Source organism: Melanotaenia boesemani, chromosome 10, assembly GCF_017639745.1.
Source record: "Melanotaenia boesemani isolate fMelBoe1 chromosome 10, fMelBoe1.pri, whole genome shotgun sequence".
NCBI classification, from domain to species: domain Eukaryota; kingdom Metazoa; phylum Chordata; class Actinopteri; order Atheriniformes; family Melanotaeniidae; genus Melanotaenia; species Melanotaenia boesemani.
In genome coordinates, this window is record NC_055691.1 from 7,175,630 (window position 1) to 7,190,499 (window position 14,870).

The 14,870-nt window shown below is 39.8% G+C and overlaps 1 protein-coding gene across 1 annotated transcript; it reads left to right on the top strand.

Annotated features, from left to right (window-relative positions):
* The first annotated feature begins 434 nt into the window (after positions 1 to 434).
* On the top strand, positions 435 to 13,395 carry klhdc4 (kelch domain containing 4). Its single transcript, XM_041997716.1, has 13 exons — positions 435 to 661; positions 1,217 to 1,308; positions 1,878 to 1,956; positions 2,623 to 2,721; positions 3,026 to 3,162; positions 3,331 to 3,423; positions 6,161 to 6,323; positions 6,427 to 6,505; positions 6,590 to 6,798; positions 10,964 to 11,189; positions 11,306 to 11,488; positions 11,636 to 11,752; positions 12,991 to 13,395. The coding sequence occupies exons 1-13, from the start codon at positions 563 to 565 to the stop codon at positions 13,164 to 13,166; spliced, it is 1,752 nt and encodes a 583-aa protein (XP_041853650.1). The 5' UTR covers positions 435 to 562; the 3' UTR covers positions 13,167 to 13,395.
* Positions 13,396 to 14,870: the final 1,475 nt, after the last annotated feature.

A 14,870-nucleotide genomic window follows, 5' to 3' on the forward strand; every position in this document is an offset into this window, starting at 1 on the left:
GTCCTAAACATTATTTATGATACCTCTAGATTCAACATTTGTTATATTAGAATCTTCAGTTTTCTTGTACAATTTCCACTTCTTGCAACTAGACTTTAATATTTTTGGTATTATTCATTCATTGATTCTTTATTTTTCTATACTGCTTCTTCCAATTCAGGGTCTCTGGAATTATTATAATTATTTGTAATTAATTTCTTCATAAAAAATCAAATGTTTCTCAGAGTTAAATTAAATTAAATTAAATTAAATTAAATTAAATTAAATTTAAGATCAGCCTTTTAACATTAAAATTTATTTTAGTCTTTTTTATTATTTTATTAAAACGTGTTTCTATGCTTATTAAGTGTGGTGACTAACGGTGCTTCCTCCGGTCTGATAGAGGGCGCAGTTTCAGTCTAATAGCCTGAGTGTCGCGAGGTTGTTGCCGGAAGTAATTCCCATTTGTTAGAGGAAAAGCAACGAATAGGCATGTGGAGCATGTTTGGGCTTCAATGAGGCAAATAATTTCTTTAAATAAAAAGGGAAATCTGATAGCAGTTGTCTGAGAGTTACAGGACTCATGGGGAAAAAAGGCAAGAAAGAGAAGAAGGTGAAGGGAGCGGAGAAGACCGCTGCTAAAATGGAGAAAAAGGTTTCAAAGAGGTCGAAAAGAGAGGAGGTAACAGCTCGGACTAGATATCTGCAGCATTATGCTAATATTTGTGTTTTTTGTGAGATGTAGAGTATTCTTAAAACTGTGGCATGTTGTTGTACTGCGTTGATGTGATACTTTAAACTGCTGGTGACCTTTATTACAAAAAGTGACATCTTAAACAGATCTGCAGCATCTGTCTGTTTCAGCTCTCATTATGCAGGGTTTTACAAATACAGAACATTCCTAAGTGGATATCTGGAACCATTCAGAAGACTTTTATATGGCAGCATAAGACCCCTACAAGAATATGTTACCCCTACAAGATGGTTGTAGGTTTCTTGTATGGACCCCTAGAAGAAACCTACAACCCTCTCTATATATGTAGTCTAGAATTCACTGACACTGACAACTGCTACAACCACCAAATAAAGTCATAACCTATGCAAATGCTAAGGATCATACACTTCGATGCTGCAAGACATAAAAACATTTCTGAAATATTTCTCAGATACGTGACTAAAGATGAGTTTTGTGAACTTTGTTTCTGATTAAGTCCTTACACCTCATTTCTGTCTGCAGGAAGATCTGGAGGCGCTCATTGCCGAGTTTCAGAATCTGGATGCAAAGAAAACCCAAGTTGTAGAGACGACATGTCCTCCTCCATCACCAAGGTGACAGATGACATTTCATGTTGACCCCCAGCCAGGAAGGGGTCATTTGAAATTAAGTGAAACAAGACTTACAGAAATGTAATTATAACATAATTAGGAAAACAACTAAAATAAATTGCAAAATGACCAAAAGCCAAAACAAATGGAAAGCAAACCTTTAAATATAAAAAAAGGGCTCGAAATGACCATAAATATGTGCAGTACACCTGCAAAAATACACCAATATTTAATGAAGCAAAGAAAAATGACTGTAGAGGTAAAAGAGGCAAAAATTAACTAAAAATGAAAATGAACAAATAAAGAATAAAAGCTCAACCAGATTGATGCTTCTGTAAGCGAGAAGTATGTCTTCTTTTTAACTTTATGATGGTGTTTGCTATTACTGGCTTATTAAACTAAATAATGATAGAAAATGTGCTGACTAACTCTAACATATTTAGAGTTTTACAGCTTTTCAAATAACATCTTAACCATTTTAGATTAGAAATCCAGTTGCTGCAGGGTGAAGTTATCTATATGTTTACATCTCATCAATCACGCCTGACATGTCGTCTTTTTACTCGTTCTAGACTGAATGCATCACTTTCTGCCCATCCTGAGAAAGATGAACTCATCCTGTTCGGAGGAGAATACTTCAATGGAAAGAAGGTAGTAAAATACTCTAACCCAATGCTTCTCTTCATAAATGATTCAGTCCGTTTTTGTAATGAAGAAAGAAAGGAGCAGCTGATAAGTTGCTTCAGCGACATTTAATGTTTGTTTTCTAACCTGCATAATCAGACTTTTAGTTTCTGTTTAGCTACTTCATCTTGTTCCTCATATTTAAAGTTTATTTTATTGTTGACTTGTCTGTTTCAGCTTTGTACTGAGAGTATTTATCTGTTTTAGTGTTTCCTAAAAAATTGTATTTCATGCATCGCTCTCTTTAGATTAGGATTTGTTTGCTCAACTTGTTAATTGTTCTTTGGTATGTTAATCTTTCCTGTGTCTATCATTGATAACTCTTATGCACAATTTTAAAGACATGAAATCAGTGTTTTCTGTAGAGTTCACGTGTATTTTTGCCATTTCTATTTATTATAAATATTGTTTACACAGATCAAAATGTACATTCATGTTTTATTTATGATTTTTCTGAGTCAAAATGATCGTAACCTAAACGGAAAGTCTGCATCTTGTGACAGTTAAAGTGGGCTTGCTTGCTGTCCTGCTGCGGTTGACATCTTGTGTGGACCATCAGGCCTTTGCAGCTTTTCATGTTCTGGCTGCAGAATAAACAGCTTCAAAACCCTGTTATTGTCTCTTTTTTTGCAGACGTATCTGTACAATGATCTCTTTTTCTTCAACATCAAGAAGAACAGCTGGGTTAAATCTGAGATCCCCAACCCTCCTCCACGCCGCTGCTCTCACCAGGTACACCACACTTCACGAGGACTCTTATAACTCGGTTTATCTCTGTTACAGGATGCTTTAGCACAACTGTTACAGAAAATCATGTTCTCTCTTGTGTATGACAATGAGTGAACAAGTATCAGGACATGTTTAGCCGATTGATAATTTCGGCCACAAGGGGGCAGACTGCTGCAGCACAGATCAGGAGAAGCTAAAACTCATCAGAGTGAAGCCTGTTGCATGAAACTAATTAAACCAGGAGGCAAAAAAAACCTCCTGATCTCTGTATTTATGTAGCTGCGCCTCTTTTCTGTTCTCCCTGCAGGCTGTGGTGGTTCCACAGGGTGGAGGCCAGCTCTGGGTGTTTGGGGGAGAGTTCGCCTCTCCAAACGGGGAGCAGTTCTACCACTACAAGGACCTTTGGGTGCTGCACCTTGCTACACACACGTGGGAAAACATTAAGTACGAAACTAGAAGTAAAAAGAAAAAAATAATGACTCATCAATTGTAGACTATTTCATTAAAGATGTTAATAAAATGAGATCAGTGTTAAATAAATGTAGCTGATTAATTATGCTCTGTTTGGTATTTATAAGTACCATCTGAGAGTCTTTGGCGCTGTTTTTCCAGAGCACCCGGCGGTCCGTCAGGGCGCAGCGGCCACCGGATGGTCCTCAGCAAGAGGCAGCTGCTGGTCTTTGGAGGTTTCCATGAGAGCAACAGGTAAACAAGCAATTTGTGTTTAATTGTGACTATGTTGGGCCAGATATTTATAATGAATGAACGGAAAAACAACCTAACTGATGCCTAGAATAAACTAAAAGAAGTGCTGTTTGTGTGCGTGTGTGTGTGTGTGTGTGTATAAGCATGCTTGTTAAAACCTGCTGCATTTTAAACTCCTGCTGGTACTCGATAATATGAACATGAGCATTAAACACACTGTAAAGGGTTGTCTTAAACATGATATTTGAAATATATTTTTATTTAAATGTACAAAAAGCATGCTTGGAAATATTTATTGTTTTCTTTATTAAGTTAACTTTTCAGTGTTTTTGGTCAGTGCATCTCTAATAGCTGAGACACTTCTGTAACCATAGCGGTCGTATAAAGACAATAACCAATGAAGAAACAATGTGTTGGTCTTTAGTAAAGTCAAACTCCTCTGTTTTAACCTCAAATCAATGCATAGATTTAAAACTTAAATGCAAATTAAGCCAAACATTAATAACTTAAACAACATATAAACTTATATAAAAGTCATTATTCTGAATAATGTCTAATGACCCACTGAAAACCTCACGATTCGATTATGATTCAGGGGGCCTGGGTTTGATTATTAAATGATTATCTGGATTTTTAATTTGTCTTTTCAGGGTTTTTTTTTTTTCTCACTCCGTGGCTACCTTTATACAACTTTATACTCCATTCAGTATCCATTAATTCAAGTAACCAAACAAGTTCATCTCCACTATATTTTATTTATGCTGACCTATAAATAAATCCAAAATATATTAAACATATTTTTCCATTAAATCTACAGGAAAACTGTGTTAATAATAGTTAGGAATAACAACCAGCGGCTTTTCTCCTCCTCTAACCTAAGTGGGAGCCCTTGAGGTGCTGTTGCATATTTGCAGTATTAATATATTTTATTCTGGCTTTAAACTTGGCAACTTGCAAATGGAGTAAGTCTTGTCCAGGCCTTGTCCGTTATCCTCATTCCCATAAAAACCAAATGTTTCCAAACGCTAGCCTTCAAACCTGAAGAATAAATGTCCCGCTCAGTTACAGACTGGCTGTCAGCCACCTTCATGGTATCTCTGTTGTTTACTGTTTGCCGCCTGGACTTTAGGGGGACGGACCAATGCATGTCTGGGCTTCACGCGCAACTTTTAGGCTCCTGTCACACTTTGCAGCTGTGTTCCTAAAAATAATCGATGTTGCACATTTACAAATCGTGATTAAATCGGCACGTGTCGTATCGTGATGAATCAATTAAAGGGTGAATCGGTTCACCCATAGTAAACAGCAGGGTGCAAGCAGGGTGCATTTATTGAACCAGCATAAAAAATTACAGGCAACAAATTAGTCAGTCATGCCCAGGTTCATGACTGATTTTACTCTGCCTGTCTGCTGTATTTATACAGTTCTTAGAGCCTTGACCCCTAATCTTCATGCATTCATCTCAGATGATGTTAAACCATTACTTACAATCTAATCATGTATTAAAAACCTTTTTTAGCATTTTTTAAGAGGAACTACCTCCTGGGTGATGTCCAGGGCTGGACTAGCCCATTGGTCATCGGTCACAGGGGCCCCTCACATCATGTTTCCTTTGTTCTTTACTCAAGGTCACATGGCATTACAGTACATGCCACATGGGCACCATTCTAACCACATTATGCCAAGTAATAAGTGAGTGTCAGAATCACTATCCAGGATGAAACATCCAACATCCTTGAATACATCAGGAAGATGGCCTCAACGGACAAAGTGCTCGGTGAATGTCTCAGGCAGTGGAAAAAAGATCAAGTAGTGATGGAGGAACCATCATGGGAGGAAAAACCCCACCATGGGATGTACCATCGACAGATAACTGAAGTGGCTGATATCGAGAAATCCGACCAATGGCTAGAAAGGGCTGGACTGAAAGACAGCACAGAGGCACTGATCATAGCTGCACAGGAACAGGCCTTGAGCACCAGAGCAATAGAGGCCCAGATCTACCATACAAGACAAGACCCCAGGTGTAGACTGTGCAAAGAGGCCCCTGAGACAATCCAGCACATACTACAGGGTGTAAGATGCTGGCAGGAAAAGCTTACAAGGACCAAGTGGCTGGTATAGTGTACAGGAACATCTGTGCGGAGTACAGACTGGAAGCCCCGAGGTCAAGGTGGGAAACACCTCCGAAGGTGGTAGAGAATGACCGAGCTAAGATCCTGTGGGATTTCCAGATCCAGACTGACAAAATGGTAATGGCAAACCAGCCGGACATTGTGGTGATGGACAAACAGCAGATGAAAGCCGTTGTGGTTGACGTCGCAATACCACGCGATTGCAACATCAGGAAAAAGGAACATGACAAACTGGAGAAATACCAAGACCTGAAAGAAGAACTTGAGAAGGCCTGGAAAGTGAAGGCAATAGTGGTGCCCGTGGTCATCGGAGCACTCGGGGCAGTAACCCCCATACTGGAATAGTGGCTACAGTAGATCCCAGGACAAACCTCAGATATCTCTGTCCAAAGAGTGCAGTCCTAGGAACAGCAAAGATACTGTGCAGAACCCTCAAGCTCTCCGGTCTCTGGTAGAGGACCCGAGCTTGGATGGATGAGAGACCGCCCACGGAGGGCGAGGGGACAATTTTTTTTTAATTTTTATTTTTTTATATATTATCAGATATTTTAACACATGTCATTCTGAGTTGTATCCTTTGCCTCTTCCTCTGCTCCCTGTAGAGATTTTATCTACTACAACGACATCTACTCTTTCTCGCTGGATACCTTCTCCTGGTCGCGCCTCACTCCATCAGGCTCCGCCCCCTGTCCACGCTCAGCCTGTCAGATGACCTCCACGCCAGACGGCATGGGCGTCATCATCTATGGTGGATACTCTAAAGTGGTGCGTGTGTGTGTGTGTGTGTGTGTGTGTGGTCCGTTAAGCTTCTGCTGTGGTGATGTTTGTTTGTGTGACGCCTCACAGATGCTTGTATGTGTTTGTGTAGAAAGTGAAGAAGGATGTTGAGAAGGGGACCATCCACTCTGACATGTTTCTCCTGAAGCGAGAAGGAAAAGATGGACAAGGTACCAAAAAGAAACGCTGACATGCAGGAATCATGTTACAGCTGTTGTCTATTTTCTGATTGGTTTTGACTCTTTGTCCTGCAGAGAAGTGGTCGTGGTCCAGAGTGAACCCTTCTGGTAATAAACCCCCTCCTCGCTCCGGTTTCTCTCTGGCCGTGGGTCCAGTGGGGCGGGCGGTGCTGTTTGGTGGCGTTTGTGACGAGGAAGAGGAGGAGACGCTGGAGGGCGATTTCTACAATGACCTCTACCTGTATGATACGGTGAAGAACCGCTGGTTCCCCAGTGTACTCAGGGTGAGCACAATTTCACTTTGGATCAATGTCTTTCAAGTTTAGCTTTAAACAAGTCATTGTGAGCCAGGTTTGTGCAAGGCAAGACAAATTTATATAGCACTTTTCATACATGAGGCAATTCAATGTTCTTTACATAACAGATGAAACACAAAGAAATACATAGAGTGAGAGTCCAAAAGAACTAAAATTTTGACCAGACTTCAGGTTTTCTGGTAGTTTAGGGCAGAAAACCTAAAGGCCGATATTTTGGACCGGCACCATTCAGTCTCTTAAGGTGGATTTACAGCAGCACTATTTGGTCCACTGACACGGATAGTCTGGTCCATGTGTACTTCTTTTGGACTCTGGCGTGGACCGAGCAAGTGAACTTGAAAACCAGTGCGCTAACAATGACCATCCAGCTGGAGAGGAAGGGACGTATGACTCAACGAAGCGTGTTGGATATCCTGCTGCCTTTCCTGCTGCTCATACTGGACAGATTCTTGTGAAAACCGCATTAGGTTTTAACACCAAAGCAAAAACAAAAGTCCAAAGACCGAATAAAGGTTTTGTTGTTTGTATAGCCAGAAAATGGGAGCTCTGGCAGCCCGCCGTAAGAATTGAAGAGTAGAAGCTGTTGTTGTGTACTCTGATTGGTCATCACCAGTGATTGCATTGGTCAGCTTGAGCTGGTTTTAGTTTTGGCAGCTGCTGCTCTAAACTTCAGTCTGACCCGGTGACTTCAGAGAAAACTCTGGGTTTTTCAGATAAATGGTTGGAACAGCAACAATAACACATTAATTTCTAAGTTTTTTCATAGATGTTCTCCTGTGGGATATTTGTCAGCCTAGTAACCCCCTAACCAACAGAGGTAACATTTGTTACTGAAAAAACATTTTCAAAATTTATATATGCATTTATTTCCAATGTCTCTTAATAACAAATTTAGATAGTTATTCATAAAATTATTTAATGTGTTTATTTCAAGTTTAAATAAATTAAATTAATTATTGAATGCTGTATTTGTGTATTTAACTTTTCTCCCTCCATAGAAGACCGATTTACTTTTGGTCAGACTTGAAAACAGACTTTAAATTAATCTTAAAAGCAGCTTGTGCAGCTCTTTCTAACAATTTTCAGCAGCAGCTTTAAAGGTTCATCGTTTAATAAATTTAACGGTCAATGACAAAAAGATTTAATTTATTAACTGTGTTTCTATTTGAATTTAATAACTTTACTAAAATTCAGTTTCACTTTGGTTTATTGGTTCTACTTAATATGTTGGCAAGAAAGTACAAAACACAAAATAATAAAGAAGATAAACATTAAGGCTGTGAGCTGTATTAAATGCTGATATAACACTTAACCTTTTTACACGAAGAAGAAAATCAACACATAAGGAAAAAAAAAACAATCGACTATATATTTTACAAAGAAAATAAACCATTTTCAGTTACATCTTGAGGTCTCTCTTTCTGCTTAATTTAACATCCATCGTAATAAAGAATAATCCTATGTTTTCTATACATCTTTTAAAACAATTTCAAACAATCACACATTTTAATATTTCCAGGATGAAGGTTCCAGAGTTTTACACCCACACAGTGACATTTAATGCTGCTTCATACCTCTGGTTTTTCAATAATTAAATGACCTCCTAGATTATATTTGTTTTATCAACAGCTTCTGGATATTAGGAAGCACTGGCGTGCTCAGATAGAGCCTTGGTGGTGCTGAAGCACTTGCCCTTGTCGGGGCTGAAAATTTCCCCTTTTTGTCAGAATTATTTTTTTATAGACTGTATGTGGTCCAATATGTTGACATGATCACACACCCCTTACACACGTGCACGCACACGTACTCCCGTTTCGTTCTCGTCGTTTCTTTGGCAGCATGATCACGCAAAGCGCCAGTTAGGCACATTGTAAGCATGTGCATTGCAGCAGCTGGACTGTCGTGAAGTTACCTCCCACCGCTCCACCTGCCACTACTCAGGTAACGCTGAACTATTTCGAGGGCACGACTGCCTGCTTAATGAACTTGGCACTAGCCATAATCAGTGGTACCTTGCCAAATGTTAGGCTAAGTGGTCACTACAAACGCAGGTATGATTGGCTTTTTCTTCTGTGAAGTTTTACTACGTATTCATAAACCACATCGCACAGCGTTCTCCAGTTGCCCACCTCATTTGTCGCAGATTGTAATAATTTGACAAATCGTTTTTTCTTTATTCCAAGCAGCATTATTCTAAGCAGTCTATAACACAGTTGGCCTCGGCTTTTATCAGTTGCAGCATGCCTAGAAAAGAGAGAATAAGAAAACAGAAGTTAAAGGAGCTACACCAGGCAGCTCAGGGAAGCAGCTCTCTGCTGGTCTGGATGAAGCCATCAAGCAGCAGGGAGGATGAGGAGGATGATGATGAAGGAGAAAGGTCAGAGCCAAGACCCGTACAATCTGGTACAAGCTATATTAACCCAGTACATTATTTTGTAGCCCCACAAATATAAGTTGTTTCCATTTTAGGCCTTACGGAATTCACACTTATCTCGTATTTACCATTGTAGGCTAATAATGAAATGTTGACCATCATAAATACCCAATTAGAATTTGTCTGCAGAACACAGCTAGTGGTAAAGTATTGAAGTCAGACTATGGCAGTTGCAGACCGGTGTAAGTCTTAGTGGTGTAATGCGATGACTCGTCACCAAGCAGTCTTACTCAGAGATGCATCACAGTAGACCATCTACCAGCATGGAAGATAGGGAGAGCAGAGTCAGATCAGTACTAGGTTCATGTACAGTAACATATATTAATAAATTTGCAAGTCCATAAAAGCCTGTTGTGTTTTTGTAATGTAATTTTTTTCACACTATTATTAAACATAGGTGGCGGTTCCATGTGCTCTGCAAAGTGCCCTTTTTTTTAAAACTGAGCACCTGCCCCTCAAAATGTCTGTGCACGCCACTGTTAGGAGGTAATTGTTTGTTCTTAGATTTTTAATTAATTAATTTATAATCTACTAATTTACTAAATTTGAGTGTGTGTAATTGGTTGAATAATGGATTAGTTGATTTACAAAAGGGTTTATTAGTTTAACATTCTAATGACTTTCTTTTGAAGTAATAAAAATGATTGTATTTGTAGTTGTTTTATTTGTGTTTTCCCAAACCTCAACACAGTACATCCTGAATGCTATGACTAGGAAATGATATAAAATAAAGAATGATTTCTGACATAAAAAGTCTTTAGTTGTCATAAAGCAATGATTTAGACATTTTATTTTGGCATGGTTTATGTGACTTTCCTAGTTTAGTTTATTATCAACAATGATTCCTAAAAACTTGGTTCAGCAATTGTGTCTTTCAACATAATTATAAAAGATTTTTATCTGATTATTGGTTGTGTGATTCCAAAATATAATGCATTTTGTTTTTCCCAAGGTGTTGGCATCAAACCAGTTTTTTAATTATCCAAAGTTCAATGTTCACTATCTAGAAACTGCTTCAGACCGTTCCCACTACAAAAAAGCAAAAAAAAAAAAAAGTTGTGTCAAGAACAGAAATGATACATTTTGTTCAGGGGTGTCCAAAGTTGGTCCTTGAGGGCCGCCGTCCTGCAGGATTTTCAATGTGTCCCTGCTCAAACTCACCTGAATGAAATTAAATGGATCTGACAGCCTATGAGGCTCTGCACAATGAGTCATTAATTTGAGTCAGATACGTTGGAGCAGGAAAACATTGAGAACCTGCAGGATTGTGAACCTCATGAACCTGAGCTGGACACCCTGATTTTGGTAAATTAGAAATCAAACATAAATAATTAATTTACAATATAAACAACAATAGCCCGAGTACCGAACCCTGTGGCACCTCTCGTTGCTTTCAGCAACCCACTCTTGATCCACTCGCAGATAAAAACATCTTTATGTCTTGAAGAATTTTGGCTGCTGATCGTCACTTTCCGTTCACGGTGTCTTATGCCTGTCTTTACCACTAAAGGTCCGTAATTCTTACGCACTGGACCTTTAATGGGAACATACACCAAGTCAAAATAAACCTGAATTATCTTTTAAAGGAGAAGAATTACTCCAAACATCCTTAATGTTATATCTCTTTGGTTTGTAGCTGTTGGACCAATCGCTGCAGTGTAAAATTAAGCTGGTTGATTTTTTTGTGTCTTCATTTAGGGAAATAAGGCAGAGAAGAAGAAACGCCGGAGGGGGAAGAAAGGCGGAGCAGAGGAGGAAGGGGTAGATGGGAAGAGGGAGGAGGAGGAGGAGGCATCTCAAGGACCCACTGAGGTCGTCAAGGAGATTGTCACTGAGGACGGAACAGTGATGACAATCAAGGAAGCAATTCCCTGTGCTCAAGAGGAAGAGGAGGATGAAGAAGAGGATGAAGAAGAGGATGATGGTAAGATTAGACACCCACTCACAGAATCACACACAAAACAGCTTCAGAATATAAGAAAACATTGAAAGTAGCATACTTTGCTAGATTTTACACCTCAATGTTATTTTCCCTGACAGCATCGGCCCCACTGGTGGAGCCCTGCCCAAGGTCCAGCGCCATGGCAACAGTGCGACAAGGCAAGCTCTACCTGTACGGAGGGATGTTTGAGGTGGGAGACCGCCAGTTTACCCTGAATGACTTCTACTGTCTGGACTTGCACAAGATGGAGCAGTGGGAGGTCCTGGTTGAAATGGACCCAAGTGAGTCAGACAAAAAAACGAAACGTAATCGCCATCATCTCTGCGTGGCGCCCCGGATCAGCCAACTGGTGCCGATTCGTCATCATTGCAGAGTAGGACAATAAGATGGGAGAGATTTCATTTGGATTTATGATTTTGTCTCTACAGAGACACAGGAGTGGCTGGAAGAGTCTGAGTCAGAAGAGGAAGAGGAGGAGGAGGAAGGGGCGAAAGGAGCAGGAGGAGAGGAAGAAGAATCTGAAGAGGAAACCGAGGATGAGGAAGGCAAGAGATTATTTGTGCTCTGAGGTGTCACATTTATTGTCTCTTCTTTTTCTCTCATAGTAACAAATCCAGGAGGACGAGTTTGGGTAAAATGTTCTTGAATTTGCAGCCAGCAGAGAATCTCACATTGACTTGGGATATTTGTATGTAAATGTAGGATTTAAATAGACTTTTAAATGTTTTACATATTTGCTTAAATTTGATATTTTAGATTTACCAGTCTTCTTAGTCTGCTGTTTATCCTGCTAACACGAACATTTCCTACAATAAGCTTATTAAGTCTTCCATTCATTAAAATATTACAAAATCCATAAAAATCTCTTTAAAAAGCTAATAAAACAGCTTTTTTAAAGAAAGCTGGCAAGGAAAAGTCTTGCGGTCAGATGTGGAAAAACACGCAGCTCCATGTTTTGCTCTGATGGGGTGGAAACAGAAGTTGTCCTGCATTAAGCAACAGATGAACAAGTTTTCTTCTTTCTTTTTTTTCTCATCTCCTTCAGTAATTCGTGATGCAGTGAGGATAGAAATTCGTATTTCAAACGATCCGGTTTCTTTTAAATGCAGCATGAAAGAAAACTCAGGCCAGAAGAATGCTGCACCTCCCAACTGAGTTGTATCTGGTCTAGCAGACTATTTTGGTGTAAATGCAGAATTAACTGGTCCCAACAAGCTCATTAACGCCAGTGTTGAGCTGCAGTTTGAACACAGAAACTCTCTTTCAGGGGGTCCTTTGCTTGACTAACTTCATTTCAACGGCAGTAACCAGAGGCTAAAGCGAGTCCTATTGGCAATATTATTCACCCTCAAAATGTTGGACTTCCCACCTGATTATGTGTGACTACTTTCCTTTCATACTTGTACAAAAAGGTTGACAAGGTGCAACATTAAAATGAAATCGAATTTTATTTAAAAAGCCCTTTTAATACAAAAAAACAGCACAAAGTGCTTATATAATAAAAACAACCATTTTTGCATAATAAAAACAAAAGCCTACATACATTCAAGTATATATCGTCCTGTCCTGAGTGTGTAATGTGACAAAGGTTGCAGCCTAGGTGGTGCTGTAGTCCTGACACCACTCTTCAGTGTGAATAAAACTCCAAATATGCATGTTTTACCTGGTTAAGTTTCACACTCATCAGATCCATAAGGTGGAGGTGCAGCTCTTCTCTGTAACTTTGATTGTGATCAACTTTGTAATTTGTACCTTTAAGCCCACACTGATTGTGTGTTTCCAGATGATGAAGAAGACCACCCTGCAGTGCAGGAGGGGGAGACGGTGACAGACTACCAGAAACGTACGGAGCAGTACTGGATTAGAATCGCACGTGCCAACATGGGCCCCGACGCCAAGGATAAAAAAGTGGCCAAAGTTGCCCTCGCCATGGCTGAAGTCTTCTATGAAGACCAATAATGGACATGCAGAACTGTCTGAGTGACTGTGTGTGAGTGTGTACAAATACTTTTGTAATCAGTTGCCTTTTCATATCAGATCTGGGGATGTCATTTGAACTGTAGTTCAAATATTCTCCATTTATTGACAATAAAACACCCTTAAAATTAATTGATGAGCTATACATACACTGTGCATATGTGTGCATTAGTGGTATTTTCATTTCTGTTCAATAAAATTTTTTTATTCATTGATGCCCAGACAGGAGCACGTATTTGGGGATAAAAAGCACCTTTTCCACAGATAAAACTAATGATCCACTGTGTTCCCTGGTTGCTTTTATTGCTCCAAAGAGTTAGAGAAGAGCAAAGTTTGAAGCTTTTTTGTTCTGAACCCAGCTGCTAAAAACAGAGAGCTCTGAGGCTGAAGCGAAGCAGAAAAAACAAGTTTAAAAAACCCCCAAACTCTCCATGTAGTAGGAAAATATGACAAATGTGACAGAATCTTTTATTTTAGTTTGTCACCATGAGAGTCAACTGTCACCTGACATACATGCTAATAAGAAAATAAATAAGCAGAGCAGCTTTAGTGTTGGAGTTTGAGGAGTTAGGGCTGTGCAGAGCCAATTAAAGTTGTTTCCTGCATTGTTTACGTTTTTTTTTTTTTTTTAAATAGATGCAACTAAAGAAATGGGAGCAGGTGATATGTCTGTGAGTGGCTGCTAGTACAAAAGTGCCTGAAGATAAAAAAAAAATGGGTAATTTGCTAAGTTGTTTGTTGACACGACAACAAGTTGGGAGAATTATGCTTGAGAGATTCATGGGTTAATCTGTTCATAACTTTTATGAAAAAACTTTATAAGTGCAGCCGAGGTGTTGAGGGGGTTCGATTTGGTTGGCTTAGGATTGAATCTCAGGGTCTTGTTTATTAAATTCGTGAGTGAGGGAAGGATGGAGCAGGAGATTGACAGGCGTATCGGTGCAGCGTCTGCAGTGACGCCGACTCAGCAACTGTCTGTTGTGGTGAAGAAGGAGCTGAGCCAAAAGATGAAGCTCTTGTTTTGCCGGTTGGTCTATGTTCCTACCCTCCCCTATGGTCACCATCTGTGGGTAGTGACCGAAAGCTCGAGATTGTGAATACAAGGAGCTGAAATAAGTTTCCTCTGCAGGGTGGCTGGGCTCTTCTTTAGAGATGAGGTGAGAAGCTCAGTCATCTGGGAAGGGCTCAGAGTAAAGCCGCTGCTCCTCCTCACTGAGAGGAGCCAGATGACGTGGCTCACCGATGTGGTCTGAACACCACCTTTTAGTTTTCCTGTTCCACTGGAAGGAGAACCCGGGTAAGACCCAGGACACACTTATTGACATGATTCTTTTATCGGAAGCCCGAGAGCAAAAGAAAAGAACAAAAAACAAGAGAATCAGTTTAAACTCAGTAGAAATTTATTCTAAGTTCAGGTCACAGATAAAGCAATGCAGCGCTGGATTCAGAGAGAGAGTGGATGCAGGATCTCTGTCAGTCTGAGTCCCAGTCTTTGTTGGTTAAATTTTATCTTCTCGGGCCGGGACTGCCCCGTTCAGAGATTGGTTGGACTGACAGGCAACTGATTGTAACTGGGCAGTTAACACTGACGTAACACTGAGGCATGTATCTATTGTGATAGGCATCTGAAAAAGAGTTTCAACTTTCTTCATCTGAGGTAAATCAACATTGGTATGAAGTAGTGGA

Bases quoted from the DNA above. Each gene is read 5' to 3' on its own strand.
- klhdc4 (XM_041997716.1), top strand. From the start codon at position 563: ATGGGGAAAAAAGGCAAGAAAGAGAAGAAGGTGAAGGGAGCGGAGAAG. The intron at 6,799-10,963 runs GTGAGCACAATT...GTCTTCATTTAG, and splicing joins GGTTCCCCAGTGTACTCAGG to GGAAATAAGGCAGAGAAGAA. The intron at 11,753-12,990 runs GCAAGAGATTAT...GTGTGTTTCCAG, and splicing joins GGAAACCGAGGATGAGGAAG to ATGATGAAGAAGACCACCCT.